Source organism: Myotis lucifugus, unplaced genomic scaffold (assembly GCF_000147115.1).
Source record: "Myotis lucifugus unplaced genomic scaffold, Myoluc2.0 scaffold_176, whole genome shotgun sequence".
NCBI classification, from domain to species: Eukaryota; Metazoa; Chordata; class Mammalia; order Chiroptera; family Vespertilionidae; genus Myotis; species Myotis lucifugus.
The window spans coordinates 2,336,961-2,350,694 of record NW_005871224.1 but is presented as its reverse complement, the minus strand read 5'-3'; the positions used below and the strand labels follow the sequence as shown (position 1 = coordinate 2,350,694).

The following is a 13,734-nucleotide window of genomic DNA, read 5'->3' as shown; positions in this document are numbered from 1 at the left end:
TAACCACCAGAGGCTCGCCCTGATGACAGTGATTGGCACCCCGTCTTGGACTGGCACTCCCACTCACCTGCTTTACCATCTGGCCACAAACGACGCCCACTATGTCCTGCTCTTGCCCCCTGGTGATCAGTGCACATCATAGCAACCCGTTGTTCATTTGTTCTCCCGTTCAGTCTATTTGCTTATTAGCCTTTTATTATATAGGATATTGTTTTTGTGATTAATCACTATGCTTTAATTATGTTCAATTTGTAACAATGAAATTGGGGGTCACCACAACATAAGGAACTGTATTAAAGGGTCGCGGCATTAAGAAGGTTGAGAACCACTGGGAAAGAGTGTGCTGCTCTGTTTTTAAACTTTGACTGAGATTACCAAGTGGATTAAGTTAATCTTACACTAGCTCTATTGTGTTTAGCCATACAAGGCCATAAGGGATTGTTATGTTGGGTTATTAGGGCAAAAAAATAGTGAACAATAGTTTGTACATGGTAGAACTGCTAAGATCTACCCCTTTATCCTGCTGTTACTACAAAGAACTTAGTTAACAAATATGGCTCTATTTCACTTAGGATGAATTTCAGTAGAACAGGTATCATTAAGATATAAGCGACCTCTTGGGAAAGAATATCATGCGGAAGAGGGGTAAAGGTACTAGAGCTTAGCAAGTGACTGTAGCATTCTGGTATGGAATATATTGATCTGCATTTTTCACGGGTAAAGGTACTAGAGCTTAGCAAGTGACTGTAGCATTCTGGTATGGAATATATTGATCTGCATTTTTCACTGTTCATTTACTATCATGAGATAATTCATTTTGTCTTGAAGGCTATTTTATTTGGTTTTCTGGTATATATTTTTGAAAATATTTTTGTTCCCATTTTGATTTTAGAGAGAGGAAGGGAGGAGGGAAAGAGAGGGAGAGAAACACTGATGTGAGAGAAAAATACTGATTGGTTGCTTCCCGCCTACACCCAACCAACCTGCTACCTGGCACATGCTCTGACTGGGAATCAAACCAGTGACCTTTTGGTGCATGGGTTGATGCTCAACCAATTGAGCCACACCAACTCGGGCAGTTTTCTGGTTGATGTTTTAAAAATCTGACTTATCTCAAAGGGCACAAATGGAAATACTTGTGGGTATTACTTTTAACATTTCCCCATCTATATATCTTTTTTAAATTTGTGCAGCTATCACCATTAATTCCAGAATACTTTATCACCCCAGAAGGAAAACCTATAATCATTAGTATGCTTATTTTAAATCCTCTCCCCTTTCTCACCCTCCAAATCCTCTCCCATCTTGCAACCATCAAAATGTTATCTAAAAAGTATACTCTTGCCCTCGCCATATTTGCTAAGTGGTTAGAGCATTGGCCTGCCCACAAAAGGGTTGTGGGTTTGGTTCCCAGTCAAGGGCATGTACCTGAGTTGCTGGTTTGCTCCCTGGTCCTGGTCGGCAGCCCGTGTGGGAGGCAACCAATTGAGGTGTCTCTCTCACATTGGCATTTCTCTTTCTCTCCTTATCCCCTCCCTTCCACTCTCTGAAAAGCAATGGAAAAAAATACCCTCATGTGAGGATTAAAAAAAAAAAGTACTCTTCAGGTATTTGGGGATTGATAAGTAATGGAATATATGTCAGTTAAATCCTAAATTCCACAATAAAAATTATATCCATAAAATTAAAATCCATGTTCGATATTATATTTTTATTGTTGAGTATTACAGATGTCCCCTTCCACCCTTTTCCCCTGCCCAATCCCACCCCACCCCAGACCTTCACCATCCTATCTGTGTCCATGGGTAATGCATATCTATCTATATAAAAGCCTAAGCAACTGGACAACCAGCCGACCAGCTGGTAGCTATGACATGCACTGACCACCAGGGGGTAGACGCTCAATGCAGGAGCTGCCCCCTGGTGGTCAGAGCGCTTCCACAGCGGAAGTGCAGCTCAGCTGACAGATGGGCGCCAGACACCGGGCTCATGGCTGGTGAGGGCTCATGACTGGCGAGTGCAGCTGTGGTTGTGCGAGTCTCTCCTGCCTCCACAAGTCTCTCCTCCCTCTACGGCAATGCTACCGAAAGGCAGGCACAACGGGGCTGGGCTGAGCAGGAGTGGCGCGGTGCCCGGCCTGGGCTTGGGCTCCTCCCTGGCTGCCTGCTGCTTCTCGAACTACTACATCCCCCGAGGGCTCTCAGATTGTGAGAGGGCCCAGGCCAGGCTGAGGGACCCCACTGGTACATGAATCTGTGCATCCACCAGGCCTCTAGTATGCATATAAGTTCTTTGGTTCATCTCTTCCCACTGCCCCCCTTCTCTCTGAGATTCATCAGTCTGTTCCATGTTTCCATGCCTCTGGTTCTATTTTACTCATCAGTTTATTGTTCATTAGATTCCTTGTTTATTTTGATTTTTAAGATTCAATTATTGATACATATTTATTGCCATTTTATTGTTCATATTTTTTTATCTTCTTTTTCCCCTTCTTCCCCTTAAAGAATACCATTCAACATTTCATGTAATAATGGTTTGGTGGTGATGAACTCCTTTCACTTTTTCTTGTCTGTGAAGCTCTTTATCTGACTTTTCAATTCTAAACGATACCTTTGCTGGGATGTTTTTTGGTATGGGCCTCATTGGGTTTATCTTGTTTGGGACTCTACTTCCTGACCTATTTCTTTCATAAGGTAGGGGAAGTTTTCTGTCATTATTTCTTCAAATAGATTTTCAATTTCTTGTTCCTCCTCTTCTCTTTCTGGCACCCCCTGATGCATATGTTGGTATGCTTGAAGTTGTCCCAGAGGCTTTTTACACTATCTTCTTATTTTTGGATATTTTTTTCTTTTTGTTTTTCTGATTGGGTGTGTTTTGCTTCCTCATATTCCAAGTCACTGATCTGATTCTTGGCATCCTCTACTCCAGGGGTCCTCAAACTACGGCCCGCGGGCCACATGCAAATACAAATATTGTATTTGTTCCCATTTTGTTTTTTTACTTCAAAATAAGATATGTGCAGTGTGCATAGGAATTTGTTCATAGTTTTTTTTTTTTAACTATAGTCCGGCCCTCCAACGGTCTGAGGGACAGTGAACTGGCCCGTTTAAAAAGTTTGAGGACCCCTGCTCTACTCTGTTGATTCACTATAAATTTTTCATTTCAGTTAGTATATCCATCATTTCTGACTGGTCCCTTCTCACTAAGTTCCTTGAAGCTCTCATTAATTTACTTGAGCATCTTTATAATCATTGTTTTGAACTCTCTATCTAGTAGTTTGCTTCCATTTCATTTAGTTCTTTTTCTGGAATTTTCTTCTGTTCTTTCGTTTGTGACATGTTTCTTTGTCTCTGCATTTTGGCTGCTTCCCTGTGTTTGTTTCTGTGTATTAGGTAGAGCTGCTATGTCTCCTAGAATTGATAGAGTGGCCTTGTGTAGTAGATGTTCTGTAGAGCCCAGTGACTCAGCCTCCCCAGTCACCTGAGCAGGGCATGCTAGGTATGCTCCTATGTGAGCTGTGTGCACCGTCCTGTGTAGTTGAGCCTTGATGGATGTTAGTGTCTTTGGGAGGTATTGACCCCCTGGCCAATTGGATGTGAGAACCAGCTGTGACTACAGAGGAAGTGCAGGAGACACCCCTATGGAACAGTACTTGCTTCAGTGGGGCTTTGGTGCTCACTGAGTTTGCCCCTTGAGTGTGTCGCTGGTGGATGTGGTAAAGTTGTAATCTGGAGTGATCTGAAGATGTCCACCAGGTGCACAGGCGAAGGGGCCGCCCCGGACGTGCAAATGGGTAACAGATAATTTTAATTGGCAGTTGTCCTTCGGCGTATGATTTTTATTAAAGTTCAGGTCATACAAATGTAATAAGTATTTTGGATAATCAGCAAGCACAGAAAAATGCAACAACTCAATAAACAGGTTGTTTTATGGTCTGCAATGCAATGAGTGAATGTGTCAGAAAACCTCCAATCTCGGTTTCTTTTTAAGCACAACGTGGAAGTTCTTGGAATCCTTTCTGATGATGTAGAAACTGATTCTGTAGCCCCAGGTGAAAACCTCAAAATCAGACTGAAAGGAATTGAAGAAGAGGAGATTCTTCCAGGATTTATACTTTGTGATCCTAATAATCTTTGTCATTCTGGACGCACATTTGATGCCCAGGTAAACCAGTTACTATAGTTATCTCAGTGATGTTTACTGTTCAAATGAAATTTAAATGTCCTTTGTTCGGGTTATTGATGACATGTCATCGTGTGTAGAAGGGGAATTGAAATAGAATAAATCGTGTGTGTGTCACAACAGCCATAAGGTATCTTACAACATAAGGTCTTCTTACTGGTTAGATAGTATTCTTTGTAAATTCCTTTTTTTCTAATCTGTTTATATCATTACTCAGTGTCTTTCACTTTAAATAGAGCAAGTTGCCTTGGAAGTCATGGTTTGTCTGCTCCGTTAGCGCAAATTACTCTCCAAACAGAAAAACATGCCCAAATTTTTCTTATTAGTAACCTGACCCTCCCCAGGACAGTGACAGAATAAATTGGTGTAGCTCACAGAATTTTTCAGTTCTTTTACAAAGTATAATAACTAATCAAATTAAATTCTGATGCCAGATGCAAGGTTGTTTACTTTTACTGGACCTTAGATATTGAGAAATGGATAAAACTATGATGTTCACATCTGGGGGTGGAGGGAACCCAGTAGCATGTGAGCAGTAATGATTCCTTAGGGGAGGTATAAGGGAAAGGTTTCCACTAGGGGAAAGAGTCTGCCTGCTGTTTTGCAAGTTTGGGCACTTGCCAAGAAGATCAGTAGGTTAAGGATATCAGAGTTCATTCTTTGAGGTCAAGTGACCTGACCTATCACTTCTAACACAAAAATAACTTTTAAGATGGTAAGTTATATATTCTTGTGATACTATATACACTTTAGCACATTCAATTATTTTTTTGCCCTGGGTATAAAGATGTGAATTTTCTTTTTGTTTGACAGATAGTGATTATAGAGCACAAATCCATCATCTGCCCAGGTTATAATGCGGTGCTGCATATTCATACCTGTATTGAGGAAGTTGAAATAACAGTGAGTATTAAGATAATTGGGGGTTTTGTTTGTGTGTCTTAAGGCCATTTCATCCTAATAATTTCTTAACAACAGTAGTGATGTACTCTTATTTGCATGTCTATTCTTAAAGATTTTTTTATTTGGCATTATTCTGATGTCTTTTCATCCTTTTATCTTGGATAGGCCTTAATTTGCTTGGTAGACAAAAAATCAGGAGAAAAAAGTAAGACTCGACCCCGTTTTGTGAAACAAGATCAAGTATGCATTGCTCGCTTAAGGACAGCAGGAACCATCTGCCTTGAGACCTTTAAAGACTTCCCTCAGATGGGTCGATTTACTTTGAGAGATGAGGGTAAGCCTTTAAATTGATGTGTAGAAGTATGTCTAAAATAGACTTTTCACCCGAGTACAGTTCATAGAGAACCTGGGTGCATGTTTTATGAGTTAAATGAATTGGACAACAGGTAAAATTAGCTATGCATTTTAGCAGTAATGCTCTAGAACAGCAGTTCTCAACCTGGGGGTCAAACGACCCTTTCACAGGGGCCGCCTAAGACCATCAGAAAACACATATATAATTACATATTGTTTTTGTGATTAATCACTATGCTTGAATTATGTTCAATTTGTAACAATGAAATTGGGGGTCACCACAACATGAGGAACTGTATTAAAGGGTCGCGGCATTAGGAAGGTTGAGAACCACTACTCTAGAAGAATTTTGATATTTTGCCAGTAGTGAGTTTTAAGAGCCATTTATTTACTATAAGCAAGACATTTCTGTGATGTAATCCTTTATAATATATGTGATTAAAACCCATCTTGCCCTTTTAAGATTTTGCAAGGTGAGCTTGAGGTACATATCTTGTCATTTTGTGATCAGAGGAAATCATTTAAAAATCAAATATAATACATTTACTGCACTGATACGAGGGTGGGAATAAAAGGGATATATAGATTGATTGCCTTTTAACACTTGTTTTTTAGAGGGTTAATATTCATGCTCTTTTTTGAGTTAATCTGAAGAGCTATAATTTTTGTTTTGTGGCCATGAAATTCTTTGGTATCATGAAAACAAAATGATTTTTACTAAACATTTCTCTACAGATTAACTTAGATAACTATTTTAAGATTGGAAAATTTATATAAAACTTTGGTTCCATTGAAATATAGAATACAATTGTATGTTCTAATTCCATTCAGCAAAAAATTGACTATATTGCAAGTCAAAAACTGTGCTTAGCACTGGAAATATAATGATAAATATGGTTGTTGCACCTTAGTTCTAGTTCAGGGAAATCTTTATAAAGACACTATAGAGTTCTTAAAATTTTTTATTTTAAAAATCTGCTTGGTGTTTGTGAAATTCACTGATTACTGGGTTGTCCTATTAATATTACAAAATTAGCCCAACTGGCCTGTGGCTCAGCGGTTGAGTGTCACCTATGAGCCAGGAGGTCACGGTTCGATTCCCAGACAGAGCACATGACCGGGTTGTGGGCTAGATCCCCAGTGTGGGCAGTGAAGGAGGCAGCCAGTCAATAATTCTCTCTCATCATTGATGTTTCTATCTCTTTCTTCCTCTCCCTCTTAAAACAATAAAAATATATTTAAATAAATATATATATCAAAATTACAGAGGAAATTAACGTAGCATGAATTTTTAACCCCCAATAATTATTTTTTCCTAAATGTAGTGGAACCTCGTTTATCGAATTTCATTCCAAAAGGCTGCTCAAGAAGTGATTTGTTCGAAAACTGAATCGTTTTTCCCCATTAGAAATTATGTAAATTGAATTAATTCATTCCAAACCCCCAAATGATTCTGTTTCAACTTTTCTTATATACAGTACATGCTTAATGTACTGTTTAATTTATAAATAAATACTACTTTTCTTAAATTTATCAAACCACCCCCTACTAGCCTTAAAGGAATTTTTTTCTGTATCATTGCCTCCGAAATGCTATCACCAGCTAACTGCTTTTCCTTTATCCAAATTTGATTGCTGTTTGTGAGCACTTTCAGACCCTTGGCAACATTAGCACTCTTTTTTAAAAAAAATTTTTTTTATTGATTTCAGAGAGGAAGGGAGAGGGAGAGGGAGAGATAGAAACATTAATGATGAGAATCATTGATCACTGCCTCCTGCATGGCCCCCACTGGGGATTGAGCCTGCAATCCTGGCATATGCCCTTGACCGCAGTCAAACCTGGGCCGGGGCAGTGGTCGGCAAACCGCGGCTTTCGAGCCACATGCGGCTCTTTGGCCCCTTGAGTGTGGCTCTTCCATAAAATACCACACGGGGGCGCGCACAGTGCGATTGAAACTTCGTGGCCCATGCACAGAAGTTGGTTTTCAGCCTGGGCGAGTCTATTTTGAAGAAGTGGCGTTAGAAGAAGTGGGGGGTGTCGGTCGATCGGGTGACGGGAGACGCAGCGTGGGGGAGGTACATTGTTTTGAGGTACGTTCGCCGAGGTCGACCCCTCCCAACTCTCCCATCCACACTAGTCTATCTGAAACAAGTATACAAGACAAGTATGGATGGGAGAGTTGGAAGGGGTCGACCTCGGCGAACGTACCTCAATCAGATTGAGGACGTTTTTAGCAAAGGCCAGCTTAGGAGTACCCTAATTAAGTTAATAACAATGTACCTACCTGTATAGTTTAAGTTTAAAAAATTTGGCTCTCAAAAGAAATTTCAGTCGTTGTACTGTTGATATTTGGCTCTGTTGACTAATGAGTTTGCCGACCACTGGGCTAGGGCAACATTAGCATCCTGTCCTTTGCTTGTTGTCTGAGACCCTTTTTGTCATGCTGAAGTATCAGCATGAAAGGATTGTCAGGTGAAAAACCCAGACATTTCTTTTTCTGTGAACATCTTGGTCAAGAACCAAATTGTTCAAGATGGGAGACCTTCGAGAAATGAGGTTTCACTGTAGTAGGCTGATTTTTAGTTTTTTTCCCCCCATAAGACGGAGAGCCCCTTAACATCTTTGAGATAATTCATACTATGAAATAGACCTGTTTTAAGTGTACAATGCAATGAATTTTAATATCTTTACAGAGTTGTGCAGTCATCACATTCTAATTTTAGAATGTTTATTATAGCTAAAAAGAAGCCCTTATACCTATTTACAGTTATCTCCTACTCCTACCCCCAGACCTAGGCAATCACAGCATTTTTTTCTATTTGCCTTATTGGATAAGCCATATAAATAGAACATAAAATTTGTGGTCTTTAGTGTCTAGTTTATTCCACTCAGTATGGTGTGTGTGTTTTTAAAAATCTTCATTGGAGGGTGGCTTTTTAAAAAATTATTTTTAGGGAGAGGAAGGAGAAAAAGGGAAATATCAATTTTAGAGAGACATCGATCAGTTGCCTCCCGTATATGTCCAATAGAACCTGCAACCTAGATATGTGCTGCCCTGACCAGGAGTCAAAACCACAACCTTTTGGTGTACGGGTTGACGCTCCAACCAACTGAGCCACCAGGCCAGGGCCACTCAGTATGTTTTTTGAGATTCAACCATGTTATATATCATGTATTGTATATAAATCATTCCTTTTTGTTGCCAAATAGTATTCAAGTGTACTAATATTCCACATTTTACTTTTTCTAAGAGATTTTTTTTTAATCCTCACTGGAAGATACTTTTCCATTGATTTTTAGAGAGAGGGAAAGACAGAGAGAAATATTGATGTGAGAGAAACATATTGATTGGTTGCCTCCTGCATGTGTTCTGACCAGGGCCCCTGGGCCAGGGAGGAGCCTGCAATCAAGGTACATGCCCTTGACCAGAATCAAACTTGGGACCCTTAGGTGTGCAGGCTGACACTCTATCCACTGAACCAAACCAGGTAGGGTAAGAGATTTCTTATATAGGAAATCATGTCTTTTTTTCAGCCTCTCTCCCTCTCCCCCTCAAAAGATCCACTTATTAAGACTTCTTAATCAGAAATCATGTCTTTGTTGTCAGCAAGACGCTTTTTGTCATGCTGAGGTATCAGCATGAAAGGGTTGTCAGATCCAAAACTGAAGTTAATACTTCACATTGTAAAAATTAAGATTTAAATTAATAACCTTTAAATACCTTAGATGGCTTTGCTGTTAACTACTGAAAAAGTTTTTTTGTTTTTGTTTTATTTTCAGGTAAGACCATTGCAATTGGAAAAGTTCTGAAACTGGTTCCAGAGAAAGACTAAGCATTTTCTTGATGACCCTGCACAATACTGTGAGGAAAATTGACTGCAAAAGCCTACTTCACACCGCCTTCTCATATTTTCTGCCCATTGACAAACCTCTCCCCATATTTTGCAAGACAAAATTCACAGCAAAAGTCCACATTATGTCAGCTTTCTCATATTGAGAGCTCTGCTATGCCACTGTTGAATTTTTCCCAATATTTTTTTCTTCCCCTCTCAAACTGCTTCCTTGGACAGATTTGGCAATAGCTTTGTAAGTGATGTGGACATAATTGCCTACAATAATGAAAACCTATAGAAATTTTTTAATTTTTCATTTTCCCCTTAGGCATACATAGTCTTTTTCCCCCCAGGCAGATCATTCTGAGTGTGCGAGTGTGTGTGCACATGTTACGAAGACAACTACCATGTTAATAAAATATTCAATTTGAAACCCTTTTCGGTATTTGAATTGCTTTTGAATAATGTTTTTTATCTGGATATAACATTGTTGCATTAGCTTTTTAACGTTACCAAGTAATTGAATGCATTTTATTACTTGGACTTTTCTAAACTCTTTCCCTATCCACTACTTTAAATGAGGCATTTACAAACAGTATTCAAGTTTGTATTAAAGGAAAGAATTAGTTTGACCTCTTTTTGATGGTAATGCATACATATAATTAAATACCTTTCTGTAACTGTGACACTGCTTTATTAGATCTATCAGTTATTTTTGGTCAATTTATATTTTAACATTATTTCTTAAACACAGTAAATTGTTTTAAAATAAAAGCATACTGTAGTTTTTATAAGAAAGCATAATTGTACCCCTACAATAAATTCCATTACCATGTTCAATTAGTGGAATTTACAATAAAGAAAGCATGGTGAGACCTGGCAAAAATGCCTCCTTTAGAATTTATAAGAGCTGCATGCATCTAGTAAGAAGATTATCAATTGGAAGTGCCAGATCTACAAAGTACTCATTTTACTATTTGTATCACTAATTTTAAATGTTTGGGTGTTCCTTGCTGGTTAACGATAAATCTCATCCAGCAACTAAATGAACGCATTCTTAGGAACCATCAGAATTTGCACAGATTACAGTTAACAGTGATAAGTAGAATCAAGCACAGTATAAGCTTTTTTCAACTATTTGAAATTGTTTTCTTAAATATAAAGCTGAAATTTGTTAAACTATGATTTGGATGAACCACAGTGTAGCATTGTGGTGGTTTTTAGATTGAAGGATGACTTTCTGCTACAACTCATGACTTTGACATTTTTAATGAGAATAAATGGGAAATGGAAAAGAATTTCTGTTTATTGGAAGTCCCCTTGATTTTGAGTGTTGCCATTTATTGAAGACTTGGCCTTTTTTAGATTATAATTTATCTCTAAATAAGATACACTGTAATTATTTATTTAATGCATTAATTTAATTCCCTGAAGTCTTCCTTAGAAAAGAAAAGCCTAGTCAAGCTGTAATTCCAATCACAAAACCTGAAACTTAATTTAACTCTTGTTTTCTTAACTATAGAAATCCCATTCATCTCATGAATGGGCTATATTTTATGAACAGGGCTACATTATTCTCTTGCAGCTTCCTGTAACTATACTCATGGCTATTAAATTGCATGAATTTTAATTCTATTATGTCTGCACATCTCTGGGCTTTTATTTTTCTGGGAAATATGGGAATTTTAATCAGTACATAATAACTTTTTGTACTTCCAAGTTAATAACAGAATAGTAGTAATTGCTTGGATTTTAATGAATCTTTAAAAACTCAAGAGTTGTTAAAATTACTTCTAAAGATAGAGTTCCATTTTTAAATTGAACACATTTTAAAAACCAGTTATGCTTGCTATTAAGACATTTACATTTTTAGAATATTATGTGCATGTTGCCAACACTCTTAAGTAAAACATGGCTATCAACTGTGAAGGGCCTACATCTAAAATGTAATTATGGAAGAAAAACTTCATGAATTCTTGCACATTTGTGCAAATAATTATTTAACAATAATCTCATTGTTAAATTAACCAACACCATATGCTTTATGAGCTTTGACATTTTTTAGAGAAGTATTCTTAAAGTTGCTGCATTTTAAATTAATTACAATGGATAGTTATTTGGATGGGGAAATAAATGCCTGAAATAAACTGGCAGTGTGTGGTGATGTTGGACCTTTAAAAAGCAATACAGATTCCTATGCTGTCATTTTGTCTTCTGCAAGTGCAGGTTTGTTTATATGGTTGACAATGCAAAAATAGAGGACAATTGGCAGCAGATTTGGGATATTACAGACCTAAACATTTCATCTTTAGCATAAATGTGTTAGAACAATTGTCTTTGCATCTTTTTACATTACTGATGTTGTTTATACAACTTTCATGCTAGATTATTTAATTATAGTTTTTTAAAATTAATTAACTGAATTTAAGAAGAAAGATACCATTGAAATAAATGTCTAAGTAATTGCTATTCTAAACCCTTATTTCTTACTGTGGGGGGCTGGTATAGTATCTATTCCTTGCTTTTCATTTGCAAAAAAAGGATTTGCCCAGTGAAAAATCTATGTAAAATCAAAAGAGTTGAACTGAGTATGTACTGCCATGAACTTAATGTAAACAAATAGTAAAGTTGTTGAATTAAGCCCATGTACATTTGTTTGTTTGAATTGAAAGTCTTGATATATGTGATAATTGAATGTAAAAACTTTGTAAATTGTAAAAAAGTCCAGGTTGTTCACTGTAACGAGGCAATTAATACTTGTCTGCTAGTTATATAGAGTACAAGAACTGCTTTACAATATGGGATGTACTTTGAGCGTGATGCCATCCTATCAGCTGAGTGCTGCAGATATTTTGGGTCATAGTTTCAACAAGATGCAGTTTTGTAATCCAAGAAAAAGGTGAACCTATGGTCAAAAACTGCTTCCATGATGAACTTTTGAAAAAAGTCAGCTAAACTCCCTGGCAATCTTCAGGAACACTATTTATGACTAATTACTCCGTGATCTTTGATGACTAGTCCACATGACAGCACTATAGCACCTTTCATCATTGGCATGGACTTCCTCATTGACTGCTGCTTCATGGATGGTAGCTTCATTGCTTTGGGTAGGGATTTAAGGTAGTCAAGGGACAAATACACAGTTTTTATTACAGCTCTTAACATCAGGCAACTATCAACCTTTAAAATCTTTGTGAAAATTCTGGTTCCAGCACTATAGCTCTGATTGTAGGTTAAGTGTTATATTCAGTGTTGGCCTACCTTATCAGAATAAACTGTGCTATCAATCCTCTCACAGACATATGTAAGGTAGATAGCAATCAATAGGATTTAGGGGACGATTTTCTGTCTCCAAATAATACAGCTTTTATTTCCTCCAGCAAATTTCTCAGTGATTCTAGCAGATAGCATCTAATACATTCATGATCTTGTTTCTTTCTTTAGAGATCGTGCCATGGCATCAACTTGTTAAATAAATGTAATTACATAGCACAACTCAAAAGACTAGATTTAAATTTAGCAGCCAGTTGGTGATATTAGATTTGATAGTAAATGGAACAGAAGTGTTCTTATATTCCTGTAGTAGTTCAGTGGACCCCATTTGAACCAATTTACTGTTGGAATTCAGACAGGGTAGATTTGGTTCAACTTGTAATGGTTTTGGCTCTAAGATATTCTTGATTTTCAATATCCTAGAACATATTAAGTCTTCCCTTCAATAAATACACTTTCACATACCTCTAATCCTATGCTTCCTTGAAACAGTAATATGCTAGCAAGTTGTTTACTAAGGAATGTTATAAGGGCCCTGGAGGAAATGGTGATTAAAACCTTTATGTTCTCCAACTTAAGGGAAAAGCAGAGGCACCATGTCTGATTAGGCAGAAAATTACACAGAATTTCTTAAGCAACTCTTGGGATGGCAATTGCCTTTTCTGCCTTGTCACACATGCCACTGTGCCATTTAAAAATTAACGTGGAAACCTCAGGTTTGTCCCCTCTGCCAGGCACATTAGCTTAGTGCTTCAGATGTCAGCCCAAGTCCCTGCTACCTCCTTTCCTGCTGCCCTGGAAGAGTATTTGTGCTGGAGCTGGAACTCCTGCATTCATTCCTCAGGTGATCATCCACATGAATTAGGTGAAACAGGTCTGAGCTTTGAAGGTCTGCATTTTAAGAACTCGCAGTGGGCTCGCAGAAATAGACACATCTTAGCTAGTTTCTTCTGTTCTAAAGGAAATGTGGATCTCTTTCAGGCCAAGGTTTAGAATCTAGTTTTCACTAGATAGGTTAGTACCTAGTTCTCATTTAAAAAAGAGGTGGGGGGGGGGGGGCGCTAATTAGGTTTGCTGGTTTTTTAAGAAACTAAATTCCAAAGCATGGCAGAATGCTATAGGTAGGAATTAGGGGAATCCAAGGTAAAGAAACCTTTTTCTTATGATTTGTAGCTACCTACTGTGCCTG

The 13,734-nt window shown here is 37.8% G+C and overlaps 1 protein-coding gene and 1 long non-coding RNA gene across 2 annotated transcripts in view; both read left to right on the top strand.

The window, feature by feature from the left end:
- The window catches only part of GSPT1 (G1 to S phase transition 1), a 43,871-nt gene extending 31,954 nt beyond the window's left edge, over nucleotides 1–11,917 (top strand). The window contains 4 exon segments of the mRNA XM_006110053.3: nucleotides 3,991–4,164; nucleotides 4,996–5,085; nucleotides 5,251–5,419; nucleotides 9,220–11,917. Of these exon segments, the coding sequence (XP_006110115.1) occupies nucleotides 3,991–4,164; nucleotides 4,996–5,085; nucleotides 5,251–5,419; nucleotides 9,220–9,272 (486 nt within the window). The 3' untranslated portion in view covers nucleotides 9,273–11,917.
- Nucleotides 232–1,690, top strand: LOC111827499. The gene is made up of 2 exons (XR_002831097.1): nucleotides 232–651; nucleotides 724–1,690. It is a non-coding gene; the product is annotated as an uncharacterized LOC111827499 (long non-coding RNA).
- Nucleotides 11,918–13,734: the final 1,817 nt, after the last annotated feature.